Raw genomic sequence first — 17458 nt, 5'->3', positions numbered from 1 at the left:
AATAGATAGGATTAAATAGATAGGAAGCCTGTAGAAAATGTAGTTAAAATTTGTGATGTTTTCATTATTAGATTAGAGAGTTATGAATGTGGATGAAGCAAAGGAAATATGCAGAGATCGTGGCAAGTGGAAAGAGGTAGTCTCTGCCTACCCCTCCGGGATAGAGGCGTGATTTAATGTATGTATGTATGTTTTCATTACCACACGATCTTATCTTTGACATTATACTTGTACTTTTTTATGGTACATGCCCATGGATCAAAAGACCTAGGATTACCAAGTTTAATCTCACTAAATAGGGATAAAAAAAATTATACCCATTGCTACAATCAAAGAATAAAATTACAAAACCAACCTATGCCGTGTGGTTCCCGGCACCAATATAAAAAAGAATTCCAACTCATTACCTATGGATAACTTAGAAGCGACTAAGGGATAGGCTTATAAACTTGGGATTCTTATTCTGGTTGATAGACTAGCTACATATCACTATTTGAATATCAATTGTACCATAAAGCCAAACAGCTGAACGTGGCCTATCAGTCTCTTCAAGGCTCTGTCTCCCCCGGAAGGGATATAGACGTGACTATATAAATGAATGAATGAACCAACCTACGCCTTCTTGTTCATCACGCTTTTTATCCGTGCAACATAACATACGGCCTCTGTGGCGCAGCGGCAGTACGCTTGTCTGTGAGACCGGAGGTCCCGGGTTCGAATCCCGGCCAGGGCATGATGAGAAAAGAACTTTTTCTGATTGGCCTGGGTCTTGGATGTTTATCTATATAAGTATTTATTATAAAATATAGTATCGTTGAGTTAGTATCTCGTAACACAAGTTTCGAACTTACTTCGAGGCTAACTCAATCAGTGTAATTTGTCCCGTATATATTTTTATTTATATATTTATACATATAATATAGAGATATTATATATAAATTGATATTGTCCACAGGAATGGAACGACTACAAACTGAAATGGAATCCTGACGACTACGGAGGTGTGGACACCCTGCACGTGCCTTCTGAACACATATGGCTGCCCGACATTGTGCTTTATAATAAGTAAGTCAATTCAACTGTGCCGTGTGGTTCCCGGCACGTAATTACTTTAGTCAACATACATACATATATATATATATATATACTCGTATATATATATAGTGCCGTGTGGTTCCCGGCATCGATACAAAAAGAATAGGACCACTCCATCTCTTTGCCATAGATGTCGTAAAAGGCGACTAAGGGATAGGCTTACAAACTTAGGATTCTTTTTCAGGCGATGGGCTAGCAACCTGTCACTATTTGAATCTCAATTCTATCATTAAGCCAAATAGCTGAACGTGGCCATTCAGTCATTTCAAGACTGTTGTCTCTGTCTACCCCGCAAGGGATATACACGTGACCATATATATGTATGTATAGCCCCGGTAACATTCCAACCTCTGGAGAGAAGTGTGGCTTCGAAGCGGCTTCATCTGATCTCCGCAACCTTTGCCAGGAAACCTAATCTATTCAAAAGTGAATTCCTGAAGAGACCAAACCTTAACCTAAGGCTTGTATTTTTTTTTATATATGTGAGGCAATGTGCAAATAAAACATGTTGATTCACATTGAAAAAGAGTTTTAAAAAGTCCGTCTTTATCCACAAAAACCATTGTTTAATTTACATTTAATAACGATAAAAAAGGTACTTAATATTTCAACAAACCTTGTGATCTGACTCTCTTAATGATAACCACTAAATAGCCACCCGCTTCGTTTTCAAACTAATATTAGGTGGAACTTCTAGACACAAAAAAGAGAAGAAAAACTATATATTTTAGGACAAGTCAGTGGAAGTTAGGCAGTTTGCGTCCGCGGTTCAACTCCGGATAAACTTGTCGACTCGCGATAATGTAGAATAATGGTATTAGTCCGAAATCTTAGGAAATAAGAAGATACCGTCCTGTAAGATGGGAGTTTATAGGTGTTAGTGAAGTTAACTTTTATGGGAAGGAACGGGCGTGAAAGTTTTCTAAATTGATTTGAGAATAAAGTTTAAGGCATTGGGATGAATGAGGTTAAAAATGCTATGGTGTTCATGAAATTTATACTTTAAGTGCTTCAAAGTGTATTGTTGTATTATTGGTTGTGTGTCCTAAGTTTGATCCTATTTTTAGAAACGCAATTATCTCGCTTTCTATTTTTTTTTTCTTTTCTTGCTACGAGGGATACCTCTTGTAGGCGCTGGGCTATCGACCCGGATCTATTTGAATGATATATAATATGACACTAATTTCCATCATGAAGCCATACACCTGAACGTGGACTTTCAGTCTTTTTGAGACTGTCTGTCTATCATACAAGGAATATAGACGTGACTAAATGTATGTTGCTAATTTTTCCAGCTTGGCTAAGAGTAAAGTTTAATGTTGCCTGCGCACCGTTCTCTATGGTACAAAATCAAACTTCTACGCTTTGCTTGCTCTGCATATAATAAAAGTATTTCTAAAGTAGTTTTCAATCCTTGTATAGAAGAAGTCCTTTTTGAGAAGGCTCATTATAGGATCGATAATTAGCTGACTGATAAAAAAAATTAGCTTGAGCTTGGCACAGGAACCTCGTACAGATTTGTAGTTTGATTTTAACATTAATCAAAACTTTTTATATGTTTTATTATTTAAAATTAAAATTTGACTTGGTTGCTGAAAATGAACACAATGACGGAAAATTAAAGTATATTCGTTCATTACAACAAATAACTAACTTCAATACATTATTTTATTTCCTTCGCACCCACGACAAAAACTCATTGTCTACTAAAGAAAGTATGTAGCGTGTGTCGGAAGGAACCATCGATTTATGGTCTTGAACTATTGCCAGAGAAGTAATGGCGGCGTCTAATATAGCCTGCGATTGAATTTGGTTGGAGGAAAGTCACAACTCCATTTTCGACCTTACCACAATAACTTTAGAACGCTTTATGGAAGAAAGTCGGAACTTTAGCGGTTGACTGTACGTCTCGATTCCTGCAACTGCTATTCGCAATAAATCAGAAAGTCTAGAATTTTTATATTTTATATTCCGCATGTTGGTTTGTTTCATATAACTGTGAGTATTTCGCATATAGAAGAGAGAACACATATCTGTGTTGTTTACAATTTATTTATTTACGTACAATCATCCTTGCTCACACACACACACACACACATAATCACGAATCCCTTGCGGGCTACATAAAGCCAGCAGTCTGGAAAGAATGACATGCCACGTTCAGCTGTTAGGCTTATTAATAGATTTGAGATACAAATAGTGACAGGCTGCTAGCCCGTCGCCTAAAAGAAGAATCCCTAGCTTAGTCGCCTTTTTCGACATCCATGGGAAAAAGTGGCCCTTTTCTTTTTTATATCGGTACCGGGAACCACACGGCATCATCCTCCCTATTTAATAATTTCTCGGGAATATGTATAAAAGCCTATTTAATACTTAAACTTTCTAAATTTTTACCTCTATACTCAACTTCTAATTCTCTATATGCAAAATTAGAGAATTAGAATAACGTAATAACAAATTAGGCTACTCTACCATCGAAATGAACTTAGTACCTTGCGAACAAATCTTAGTACCTTGCAAAAAAAATTACTCAACTGATGTTGTTGCCCTACTGAACTAAAAAAAAATTACATTAACAAATCCACTTTAAGGTATATTTAATCACATCAAAATCAAACTAGCGGTTCGAAAGTTATCATGTTACAAACATACACACAAAAAAAATATTTTCGTTACAAGTTGATTTGTTGAGCCACAAGTCACCTTACTTTATAATGTATTATTTAAATTACAGTTAAATGAAAGATACTAAAAACGTAAAAAGAAGATGTCTCAATTCGTTAGCGATTCATAACTCCACCACGAATACTGAAATCAAATGTAAGTAAGTATTCCCAGAAGCAACTACAATACGCGAAAGCTCATTCAGTATTTACTATAGACGCGAGCATAACACGATTATTTTTAAATGTCGCGTGTTCCCAGCGCAACCCATTACAGGTAGCAGTTCACCAAATTTATATGCATTAACACCGAGTGCTGGAGTTTTGTGGAATTTAAATCTTATGTCGTGGGAAGTAAGGTTTGTATTTGAATAGGTGTTATTATCTAGGCGAGATGCAAGCGCCGAGTAGCTCAAGTGGAAGAGGAGATAACTGCTGTCTTTAATCTTAAAGAGCTCACCGCTGTATATACACTTCCGATAAGATTAAAGCTTTTCAAAGTCTTAGAATTTGATACTAATAGGTAAGGATAATCTAACACCGAATGGAAGTTATTAATCCTTCACCAACATTTGATATTTCAATCGGATTTAATGTTAGGTCTTTTGTCAGTAACAAGTCAATAGTTTGGGCTTGAGAATCGATTTAATCATTGTTAGTTGTAAGTACCTTTCTCGTTATAATCTCATTATTCAATCGTGGGCGTAATAAGTAACTCTATTATACTATATAAGAAATTGGTTAACTCTATTTTATATGAATAAACATTTATGATTTTCAGCTATTTGCTTTAATTATAGGGTTTTACATTTTCAGTTCAGATTTGAATCTCAATTCTATCATCGAGCCAAAAAGCTGAACGTGGCCTGTCAGTCTTTGCAATACTGTTGGCTATGTCTTTCCCGCAAGGGATATAGACTGTAGAGGTCTGAGGGTATGCCGGAATAAAAACGTCTATATCCACGCAAATACACTTTAATGGACACACGTACAGTTTATAGAAATAAAGAAGGAGCACAGAGAAAAGAAAGATAGTCCAAGCGAAACACGAGAAGCAGGGATAGAAAGTTCCAAAACACAAAACAAGCGAGTAAGCGATTCACGTAAGACGCGATACAATGGCAAGCGACGTGAGGTCTGCGGTGCATAGGTGAATCATAACTAGTGGAGTCTCGGCCGGCCGGCCGTGTCCGGCGCATCGTAGGTACTCGTAGCTATACAGCTATGATGCGTTATCCTTGCATTAGTTTGCCGCCCGGCTTTGCGTGTCGATTATATTTTGTAAATGTGTAAATATAAATTAATATATAAGTTGTAAATAATATGTAATTAGAAAATATTATTAAATACTATAAATTATATTAATATATAGGTAATTATTATATAAATAATGATAAATAGAAATAGGTTCCCTACATCACTCCCCTCCAGAGACCGTGTCTACGGGCGATAATAATCTGGGAAGTGTACTTTCCTCCCCGAACGCGTTGTTCGTGAGACAGGGGTGGCGGGAATAACGGGAATGTCGGGAATTTCCCGGACTTCAGGATCTGAAGGAGCGGGGGATGGTAAATCTTGGGTTGAGTCGTCGGACAGTATGTAGGCTGGTTTCAGGCGGTCTACGCTTACTGTCGTCTCTTTCCCTTTTAACCTAATCCTAAAAAATTTGGCACTTCTCTTCAGAACTTCGTGTGGCCCTGTATAAGCAGGCTGAAGTGAGCCACGCAACATGTCTTCCCGAAGAAATACATGGCTGCAAGTGGCGAGGTCTTTGAAAACGAAAGTTCTGTGAGATGAGTGGTGCTGAGGGGGAACGGGACGTACATTCTCGGCGAAAGATTTCATGCGAGCTGAGAAGTCGGTGATGTCGGTTGTGTAACCGGGGACGTTGTGACCGAAAAATTCACCAGGGAGGCGAAGTGGTTCGCCATACACCAACTCAGCTGATGAGCTTTGGAGGTCTTCCTTAAAGGCGCTCCTGATGCCAAGGAGAACAAATGGTAGGGTCTCCGTCCAGTTGAGACTTGCGTGACATGTGATGGCTGCCTTCAGCTGCCGGTGGAAGCGTTCAACCAAGCCGTTGCATTGTGGGTGGTATGCCGTGGTCTTCCGATGATCGAAACCAATGGATTTCGACAGCTGCTGGAATAGCGCTGACAGGAACTGTCGTCCGCGGTCGGTAACGATCTCGGTGGGACAGCCGTATCGGGATACCCAACAAGCTACAAAAGCTTTGGCCACTGTTTCGGCGGTGATATCGGTAAGCGGCACAGCTTCAGGCCATCGCGTAAAGCGATCGACGAGTGTGAGACAATACCGATATTCACCGTCAGGGGGTAGTGGGCCGACGAGGTCCAAATGGACATGTTTGAATCGCGCTGAAGGTAAATCATGCGTACCTATAGGTGACGCGACGTGCCTGTTTACCTTCGAGCGCTGGCATGCCAAACATGCCTTTGTCCACTCTCGGCAGTTTTTCCGCATCAGTGGCCAGACAAATCGTTGTGCAACGAGCTTGGCTGTGGCATTAGCACCGGGGTGAGAAAGCGAATGAAGGCAGTCGAAAACTTGTCGACGCAGTGCCTTGGGAACAAAGGGCCTGGGGGCCGGTGTACTGACGTCGCAGTACAGTTCAGTACGACTCCCAGGTACGTTCATTTTCTGGAGGCGTAAAGACGTTATGCCTTGAAGGTGTTCTGATAGCTCGGGGTCTGTGGCTTGGAGTTTGGCCATGACTTCGAGATCTACGGGTATATGCAGTTCACAAATGCGGGAAAGCGTGTCGGCAACGACGTTGTCCTTGCCAGAGATGTGACGCACATCCGTTGTGAACTGCGAAATGAAATCGAGATGTCTATACTGACGTGGCGAACAGTTACTTTTCCGCTCGTGGAAAGCGTAACATAATGGCTTATGATCAGTATAGACTGTGAAGTCAGTGGCCTCCAGCATATGTCGAAAGTATTTGATACTCTCGTATATTGCAAGGAGCTCACGATCATATGGAGAGTATTTGACTTGTGACGGGCTCAACTTGCGTGAGAAAAACGCCAGTGGCTGCCAGTCACCATCCTTTAGCTGCTGCAGGACTCCACCTATCGCGGTATCAGAGGCGTCAGTGACGAGTCCTAGTCTAGCTTGGGTATCAGGATGGGCCAAAAGAGCAGCGTCACAAAGGCTCCTTTTGCACGCTTCAAAGGCATCCAAAGCGGTACCTGTTATGGCAACAGGGTGAGAAGCTTTGATCGACCCAGTGAGTAAGGCATTCAGAGGAGCTTGAATCTGGGCAGCGTTGGGCAAAAATCGCCTGTAAAAATTTATCATGCCCAGGAATCGCCTGAGCTCTCTGGCTGTCCTAGGCACTGGGAAATCAGCTAGGGCCTTCACTTTGCTGTCAAGTGGTTTAGTGCCGCTTTCAGATATGGTGTATCCGAGGAATGTTACTTCAGGTGCACCGAAAATGCACTTATTAGTGTTGATAAGTACACCATAGTCCTTCATTCGGGTGAAGAGTTGGCGTAGGTGACCTTCGTGTTCGGCCTGGGTTTTGCTGAATATGAGGAAATCGTCCAAATAAGGGTAGCAAAAGTCCAGGCCGCGGGTCATTTCATCTACAAACCGTTGAAAAGTTTGCCCGGCATTACGCAACCCGAAGGTCATATAGGGAAACTCGAAGAGTCCGAACGGTGTGGAAATCGCGGTTTTAGAAATATCGGCTTGAGCGACTGGGATAAAATGATAGGCTTTTACTAGGTCGACAACAGAAAAGAACTTACATCCGGCGAGGGAGTGGGAAAAATCATGTATATGACGGATAGGGTATTTGTCCGGTATGGTTCTGGCGTTCAGTAGCCTATAATCGCCACAGGGGCGCCACCCGTTATCCTTTTTAGGAACGAGGTGTAGGGGTGATGCCCATTGGCTATCGGACGGGCGCGCGATACCGTTAGCAACCATAGCATCGAACTCAGTCTTTGCTATTTTCAGTTTGTCTGGTGCTAATCGGCGGGGTGAGCATGAGACTGGGGGTCCAGGAGTGGTTCTTATATGGTGTGTAGTGTTATGCTTGACGATATCCGGAATACCAGCGGGTCGTGTTATTTCCGGAAATTCGGATAAAATGGCATGATACCTACTGTTACCACCAGTTGAGATTTTTACGCTGGACACCAGGGTGCTACGGGTGGCTACTCTAGTAACAGTGCTGACATTGGTTAGGCTATCGATTAACTTTTGGTTCCTGATATCAACGATAAGTTGGTAAAATGATAAAAAATCTACGCCAATGATAGGTTTTGTAACGTCAGCAACCACGAAGCGCCATGGGAAATTCCGGCGTAAACCTAAATTTAAGTTTAGCTGTATATAGCCATAAGTGTCGATAGCCGAACCATTGGCAGCACTCAATTGATAGTCGGACTTAGCACGGGTGCGGTGCTCTCTAAGTGCAAAAATAGGGTACACACATATATCACTACCAGTGTCTATTAAATAGTCTATGTTGCTCGAGCGATCCTTGACGAAAAGGCGACCGGTGTGAATCTGGCAGTCGTCCGTCGCCATCACTGACTGCCGGGCAGGTTTCCCGATTCGAAACGAAAGTCGCACGGTTTCACACAGTATTTCGCGTTAGATCCGTGTTTATGATGATACCAACAGACTGGAAAGCGCCGATAGTTGGATTGGGACCTCTGAGTACGCGATGACGATCCGCTGCGTGACCTGGGTCGATGGCCTCGCTCCCGTTGACGCGGCTGCCGGCTGATTTGCATCTGGAGCGCGCTGACCTGCTTTGACAACTGCGCCACCTGCTGTGTTAGGAGATCGATCGATGATGAAGGTGCTGACGACGACGTGGCGGCTACTTGCTGTGTCGGAGTCGCTATGTCGTGCACACGATCGGCTAGTTCCGCGAGAGCGTCCAGAGAGAGCGAGGGTTGCGAAGCGATGATCGGCTGCAATCCCGTGGGTAACCTGCTAGTCCAGATCGTCTTCAAAAAATCGTCAGGTATGGCTGGTCCAGCGAGATGTTGCAGGTGCCGGAGAAACTGCGACGGCTTGCGTGTGCCAAGCTGCTCGTGCATCAGTAGCTGCTTCACCTTATTTTCGCGCGACACAGACAAACGCTTAATCAGCTCGGACTTCAGGCGCGCGTAGTCAGCTGGACCGGTGAGAATATCCTCTACTTCGGCTGCATACTGTCTATCAAGCGTTGCAAGGACGTGGTAGAATTTGGTTCGGTCGTCAGTTATCCTCATAATGGCAAACTGTCCTTCCACTTGAGCGAACCATATGGCAGGTTTCTCGGGCCAAAACGAAGGAATTTTCATATGGCCAGGCGCTGAGGGTAGAAATACAGGCGCCGCTGTGCTTGCTGCGTCCTCAAATTTCGACGCCGCCGTCTTATCTTGCTTCTTGGCATTGGTACGTACAGTTACGTTGTCGCTGTCCGAATCCGACATTTTCTCCAAATTCCGTGTCCTTAGGGGTCACCAGTTGTAGCGGGAGCGATGATTCGGCTCGACCGCCACCAAAGGGAAGATCTTCCGCCAGGCTAGGTGTTATGCCTGGGGAACCGCGGCTCCGACGATGTTGTGTCGGAGGTTGTATATATAGCTCCAATCCATGAAATCTCTGAAATCGCGATTTGGGTTCTTCGCTGCTATTGGCTAAGCGCGTCGATTTCTTCGAGATGATTGACAGTTGTTGTGTGATTTGATGTTGTGGCGAGTGGCGTAGAGATGTCGCCACAGTACTCCCCCCCAAGACCGGAGGTCTGAAGTCTTGATCTTGCTGTGCAATCTGTGCTTCAGTTGTAGCTTGCAAGTGCCAGTTATCTTTCAGTGAGTCGGAAGTTGCTCGAAGTCCTAGTGAGTCAGGAGTGAGCCGTTGCGTTGCTCGTAGTCTGCGGTAAGTCGAGACAGTAGAGAGCGAAGTCGAATTGTTGGCGCCGGGAGAAATCGTGCAGAGCTGCCACGCTGGAGAGAAGAGCGGCCGTCGAAGAGATCCAGGCATGGGCTGCGATAGATGCGTCGGTCGCTGAAGTCGATGAGAGTGAGTGCGGGTGGAGACAGGACCAGGAAGCTCGGTGAGTCGGCTGCGATGGACCTGCTGCGATACCCAGTTGCTGGCTTGCTGTGAGACTGCTTGCAGAGTGAGGAGTGATGCTGAGAATTGGAGTTGATGATGATGGAGAAGGTTGCTTCCAATCACGTCGGGGTCACCAGTTGTAGAGGTCTGAGGGTATGCCGGAATAAAAACGTCTATATCCACGCAAATACACTTTAATGGACACACGTACAGTTTATAGAAATAAAGAAGGAGCACAGAGAAAAGAAAGATAGTCCAAGCGAAACACGAGAAGCAGGGATAGAAAGTTCCAAAACACAAAACAAGCGAGTAAGCGATTCACGTAAGACGCGATACAATGGCAAGCGACGTGAGGTCTGCGGTGCATAGGTGAATCATAACTAGTGGAGTCTCGGCCGGCCGGCCGTGTCCGGCGCATCGTAGGTACTCGTAGCTATACAGCTATGATGCGTTATCCTTGCATTAGTTTGCCGCCCGGCTTTGCGTGTCGATTATATTTTGTAAATGTGTAAATATAAATTAATATATAAGTTGTAAATAATATGTAATTAGAAAATATTATTAAATACTATAAATTATATTAATATATAGGTAATTATTATATAAATAATGATAAATAGAAATAGGTTCCCTACATAGACGTGACTATATGTATGTATGTATGTACATCTGAAAATGTATAGATTATTATATAAATAAATAAATAGATAATTTAAATAGATTAAAGGTACCATCAGGTATTAGCAACCGCATTACTGATTTACTAAGGAAAATTGAAATAGTTAATGTCGAATAAATAGAGCCTTAACTTAAGATCAATCATTACCAACGGGATTATTTTTTGAACCATCGCTATTTACATTGAATCAATATAGTAATCTATCGTGAAAATTAAATTCAATACTCTGAAAATTATAAAGACAGGACTGAATTCCTCTTAAGAATTGAACCATTCCTCTTAAGCAATAAATGAAATGTTTCAGGCGGCGTATATTTTCATTATGTCAGATCTAATCTAATGTTTAGAAAGTACACAATGATTCAGCTAACTCGGCACACGCCACGCAAATAGGGTAATTCTTTGGTGGCAATATTTTTATATATAAACATAGATGTAACACTTTAATGCACCTGGTACCTAAAAGCTCTCCGCGGTATATTCCGTGTTAACTTTATTTTTAATGGCAGAGCGTTAGCCTAATGGAAGTGAGCGTGACCTATTTTATGAGACAATTTTCAGAATACTCCGAAGTTGGTTATGACAACGCTTTTAGAGGTCTTGTCACAATTTCGGAAGACGTCACCGTCTCGCCTTTAAATGGTTACGCAGAATTTGTTTTGTATGATGTGGCTTGATTTATCTAATCTATTAGGCATTATTTCATTCAGGTTTTTTTAAATAGAAAAATGCTTATTAGAATACTGTCTCAATGCCTATTGATATTATATATGCGAATGTAACCCAAGTTTTCAAAACTAAGTTGCATTGTGGATCGACATTCTAGTGAGGATGATCGATTGGTAAAGAAGTTTGCTAGGCCAAAGTATAAAAAAGAATCCCAAATTTATAAGCCTTTTCATTGATTTATTTTGATAATCTGCGAAGGTGACATATACATTTTTTTTTTACTATCGGACCAGCATATTCTGATTCAATCAAATCAAGACAGAGACAATAGTCTTAAAAATTACTGAAAGGGCACGTTCAGCTATATGGCTTAATGATGGTTTTGAAATTCAAATAGTTACAGATTGCTAGCCAATCGCCTATACGAGGAATCACATGCCATTCCCTCAGTCGTTTTTTTACGAAATTTTGATTTAAATTGTCACCAAATCCAGCAGCGACTCCTGATGGCACTTCATCACGCTAATCCGGACGAGGCGGACTGAACATGTGATTTACGATTATGTCCAGATAATTGTTCAACTGTTCGTGCAGTTTACACACAACTAAACTTTAAATTGCATTTGGTATTACTCGCGAATTCGTCTGCTGGAAATGGAGTCCTTGTTTTACTTTCTCCATTCGTCGCATAAAAATTGAATCTGCAGTTTAGACGTGACCACATAATGAAGAGATTAGAATGGATTATAATTTGTGATAAGCTTGGTTTACGACAAATTCTGGTATTCATAATTACAATGAAAATTCAAATACATAAAATAATAAAATTCAGTGACTTTTGTACGTCGTTTTCTAAATTTACTTCCAAAAACGTCCTATCGAATCTCTAAGATCGAACCAACTGATGAAAATATGCTAAGTTGAAAGGAAAAAATTAACTATTTTGATTAGAAAAAATAGTTTTTGAAATAATAAATTACTTAGACAATTTCAGTATAAAATATTGTAAAAATTGATTGTATTATATTATAAAAATTCCTAACTCTTTAATATTCTTTATAGACAAAAGTTAAATTTACTTACATAACTTTAGTTACGAAGAAGATTACAACTGTAATTCATTTACATTTGTGTCCAAAGTCTGTTTAGGTAATTGTCTTTCCAGTAGCGCAATAATTTGGTGCAACCGAACGTTCTAATGATGCATTGTCTTTGGAATAGTTTAATTCTAAATTCATGGCCTTTGGAGCCGCATTGCGGTAACCAATTTTCATTACGTTAGTTTACAAACTAGCTCTTCCACTTTTGAAACTACTTTTTGTCAAATGGATCTTTTGTGTCCAAAATTTACTAGCGTAATGTAAAGTTAATGTTCGTTATACTATGGACACTCGTCTTTTTAGAATAATTTACGTGTCGGATAAAAAGAAACAAAATCTTTACGAAATCTATATTTTCCTGTTTCTATAAGATTCCGCCTAATTTTCTTACTTTTTGTAAGAGTTCGCTTCTATGACAACTCTTTTTCATCTTTGTCTACCAAAATTTTACTAGCAAAGCGCAAATTGGAGAAGATTAGTAGGTTTTAATTTTAGGACAAATGTGATTATTGTAAATTTATGATAAAGAAATAAATAATATATAAACGGGATAAATTACAGATTGAGTTAGCGTCAGAGTAAGTTCGAAACTTGTTTTACGAGTGTTACTGAAAAATACTATAATTAACGATAAATACATACATGTAATCATCCAAGTCAATCCAATGAAAAAGTTCATTTCTCATCAGGCCCTGGCCGAGATTCGCACCCGGGGCAATCAAAACGTAGAAATAAAGAATGATACTTTTTGCCACCAGTGCTGACGGCAACTACGAGGTGACAATCATGACGAAGGCGATCCTCCACCACGACGGGAAGGTGGTGTGGAAGCCACCAGCGATCTACAAGTCGTTCTGCGAGATCGATGTCGAGTACTTCCCCTTCGATGAGCAGACCTGCTTCATGAAGTTCGGCTCTTGGAGTTACGATGGCTACACGGTTTGTTAATTTTTTACGATGAATTATTATAATATCGTCTGTTTGTTTGTCTGTTTGTGTGTTGTGTGTATCAATAAATATACTTATTGCATAGTTACAATAAATGGAATATAGATATAAAATGTATAAATCATTTGCAATGGCAGACTTATCCCATGAAGGGAAATCTTCCAGTCAACCGTCATTGTTATTATTTGCAGTTTGTTCTGCCGCGTCTTCAGTACTTCAAATGATGTTAGACGTCAGTAAGTGATAATTGTCATCTAGGTATTCAATATTGATAAATCTACGATAATTTTTCGAAATATCTTAAGCGTAGAGTACGTCACGTGGAGATTTTCAAGTTGAAACAAATATTGTAACGAATGTATCTTACGTAAAGAATACACTAGAAAGCTTAAAAAGAATGCAATCGAAATTCCACTATACAAAAGCCCCTTCCAATATCTATCGCTTGAAATATGTTGGGATCCTATAAATAATATGGACAATAAGATATTCAATGAAAGACGGGGTGATAAAAACTTCGAAAGTCGAGAAATTTTAGCGGAAGGCCGTACAAGACGCGGCCGTATGTAAGATAGGAAACTCATAAATCAATGCTTTTCTGTTTCCTTCAGTATAAATAAAGCCATGTTCACTAGGGCTTCCTATATCGCTCGGGTTAAGGTTCAAAGGGGTTCTATGTTTATCTATACTATTCACACGTAAGATGTGCGTATGAGATAGCGATAAACATTTGCTTTGATTCTGTAAATGGCTGCGAGCAGGATTTTGTGTTGCTTTTTCCCTAAACTACTTTTATGAGTGGTTGCTTTGGATATCTTTATCCAATAGACGATAATTTCTAAGTTGTTTTTGCCTTAAACTTTTGGTAACCTCATGGTTGTTAATATTTTTAGGGCCATTTCAAAGATTATTTATAGCTAGCGGAAAATATTAAACTTATTCATTTATTTTCTTTCACAGGTGGATTTGAGACACTTGAAGCAAACGCCAGACTCAGACAAAATAGGAATGGGGATCGATCTCTCGGAATACTACATCTCTGTAGAGTGGGATATCATGCGCGTGCCAGCGACTCGGAACGAGAAGTTCTACTCTTGCTGCGAGGAACCATACCCTGACATAATTTTCAATCTTACTCTTAGGAGAAAGACTCTTTTCTACACAGTCAACCTTATCATCCCTTGTGTTGGGATCTCCTTTCTATCGGTCCTCGTATTTTACCTACCATCAGATTCTGGAGAGAAAATCTCACTATGTATTTCAATTCTTCTGTCGTTGACTGTGTTTTTCTTACTGTTAGCTGAAATCATCCCACCTACATCACTGACGGTGCCGCTGTTAGGAAAATATTTGTTATTCACAATGATGCTAGTCACATTATCAGTAGTTGTCACAATCGTGGTGCTTAACGTAAATTTTAGGTCGCCAGTCACCCACCACATGGCCCCGTGGGTGCGAAAGGTCTTTATAGATTTTTTACCCAAAATATTGTGTATACAAAGGCCAGAAAAGCCACCCGACGATGAGGATAATGATAAGCCAACTGAGGTAAGATATTTGTTTAAATTGAGAAGTAATATTATGAACTATCCTTATGTCAATTAATCACAGAATTAATTATACTTTTACTCTCCAAATAAATCTCAATAGTTCACTTAATTAAATTTGTAAAATAGGGACACTCACAAATGAAGTTCTTAGTCGCAATCCCTTTTAAACGAAAAAAAAAAACAAGCGCCTTTTCTCATCGCACTTTCATTCAAACGTTTCCAAGGGAGCGGATTCAATACACAGAATTACGGTGGAACCCCTCAACAATAACCATTTTAATTGTCCAAGAGACTCTTCTGGGAAGCGTTCCTTTCAGCGTTATTCTAAATCCATTGTTGTCTGTGTGTATCGCGAAAATATCGCTTCCGGCCCAATTTCATTCCATTTCGATTTTCCTTTATTACTGAACGTCGACGGGCTTAACGAGCGCGAGTGGCTCCGTTATTTATGTTCCCCTGGTGGCTGCGGACGGATCCGCGATATACGAGCCAGTAGACGCGCCCGAAACCGAAACCTTTATGGCAAACGCGGAGAGTATAGAAATTAGGCTTCTTAAAAAGTTATGTAAAAATTTGATGTTTTTTATTAAATTCTTAGAACAATCGATTGTTATACTATATAAGCCATTAAAAAAGCGCAATTTTGATCTCTGTCTACATTATTCGCGAAGTGAACTAATAGTAAAATTTTTAACTTTGTTTTTTTTTATATTTATAAAGAAGGTAAATTATAAAATTAAAAGAAATCTATAGACCCTTCGTCCACTGAAATCTTTTCACCAAGCATCTTTCAGACATCAAATTTATGGTGCCGTCTTATGAAATTTGGCGGTCATTCAGGCCACCTGCACTGCAGCCTTAATTACCGCCCATGATCCTCAGCTACATTCAAAAGTTAATCATTCTCAAACATTAAAACTGGCTTTACCTCTCTCTCCTCAATGTTCCATACATCTACTCCGGCCTAATTGTGTGCCGGCTTAAGCCGCATCGATACACTGCCCCCGCGGAACGCCAACTGACGTTTTAATCTCTCGCCATTTCCCGAACCATTCACTGACTATTATTGCACTCGACTGTATCTAGTTCTCGAATTTCGTATTCGATTCTCCACACGATGATACCATTCACATCCTCGTATTTAGCACCCACGCCGATTATTGGTTCAGTGTATCCGATTGCGGCTGCTTTATCTGAGAAAAGTTTTTGGTTGTCTCGTTAACTACAGTATGTTTTTAATCTAATATTAGGTACCTAATCTATGTAGAACGTTTCTGGAGTATGTGAAGTCTAAAACTCTAGGTTTCTGACCTAAGATTCCAATTATACAAGTATTCACTAATAAGTTTAAAGCACAAAAAGCTCCATCGAAATGCCTTTATCAGTATCGTCCTTCGTCCAAAATTTAAGTAACACTCATTTGACAACGAATTAGCTATAAAAATTACTCCTTTTAAATCACGGGTTCTAATCAACATAAGAGTAGGAAAAATCTTTGAAATTTCAAAACTTACATCCGTTTCAGGTTATTACCGACGTGTTCGGAGAGAATGACATGGATGGAAAGTTCAAGGAGTGGGGAAGCGAGGAGTACGAGCTACCAGGCATGCCGCCCTCCCCTCCACCCCCTCCTGGTGGCGACGATGAACTATTCTCCCCACCCCCTGGGTCGCCATGCCGTTTGGACTTAGACGACGGCAGCGCATCTCTGGAGAAACCTTATGTGAGAGAGATGGAAAAGACTATAGAAGGCTCCAGGTTTATTGCGCAACACGTGAAGAATAAGGATAAGTTTGAAAGCGTAAGTACTTCTTTGCTTTAAATTAAACCATTTCTAAACTCATTATTAAAAATCAAAACATGATAAAAATTTTATTTGTTTAAAATAGTAATAATGAAAACATACATACGTTTAATCACGTCTGTATCCCTTGCGAGGTAGACAGAGCCAACAGTCTTAAGAAGACTGAAAGGCCACGTTCAAGAAATGCAAAATAACGTTTATTTTAATTTTAATAACGGCTGAACGTTCACAGATTTTTTATGATGATGTGTGATTAACAATACAAACCCTTGTTATCGTAAACATTGGCACTTACATATGTCGTGACCCATATCACCGAAAATATTAATGAGCATTATTGATTAGAAATCAATTTTAATGTTCTTAGATCTTACAGCAAAACATTGAATAGAAATAAAGACAAAAATAATGTTTTAATGTTCATTGATAACGTACTAATAAAATAAACAAATTACTCAAATGCTATTCCTTAAAATACTTACGTCGTAAGATGATGTTACAACTGTCATAATTGGAAATCTCATTTTCGATACCTGCTTCACATTTTTATCTTGGCTTTTATTTCAGAGTATCTTCATCGTTATCAAGAGCCCAATAAAGAACTCTTAAATTCACAAGTACGTCATTAATTTTGCATTTATTTTCAGGTGGAGGATGATTGGAAATACGTCGCTATGGTATTGGACAGAATCTTCCTGTTCGCCTTCACGATAGCCTGCGTGTTGGGGACGGCCCTCATCATATTCAGAGCGCCAACCTTCTATGACAACAGCAAGCCCATCGACATTCTCTACTCGAAGATTGCGAAAAAGAAATTAGAGTTGCTCAAAATGGGCTCCTTGGGAGACCCGAGTCTCTGA

At 40.2% G+C, this 17458-nt stretch overlaps 1 protein-coding gene across 1 annotated transcript in view; it reads left to right on the top strand.

Moving 5' to 3' along the window:
• Positions 1–17458, top strand: part of LOC106143280 (acetylcholine receptor subunit alpha-like 1) — a 61745-nt gene extending 44287 nt beyond the window's left edge. The window contains exons 3-7 of the mRNA XM_060948422.1: positions 956–1065; positions 13055–13235; positions 14205–14792; positions 16320–16595; positions 17246–17458. Coding sequence (XP_060804405.1) covers positions 956–1065; positions 13055–13235; positions 14205–14792; positions 16320–16595; positions 17246–17458 — 1368 coding nt within the window. The remainder of the gene's footprint in view (positions 1–955; positions 1066–13054; positions 13236–14204; positions 14793–16319; positions 16596–17245) is intronic.

Source organism: Amyelois transitella, chromosome 16 (genome assembly GCF_032362555.1).
Source record: "Amyelois transitella isolate CPQ chromosome 16, ilAmyTran1.1, whole genome shotgun sequence".
Classification (NCBI taxonomy): domain Eukaryota; kingdom Metazoa; phylum Arthropoda; class Insecta; order Lepidoptera; family Pyralidae; genus Amyelois; species Amyelois transitella.
The sequence above is the reverse complement of the archived record's forward strand: the minus strand, read 5'-3'. Positions and strand labels throughout refer to the sequence as shown.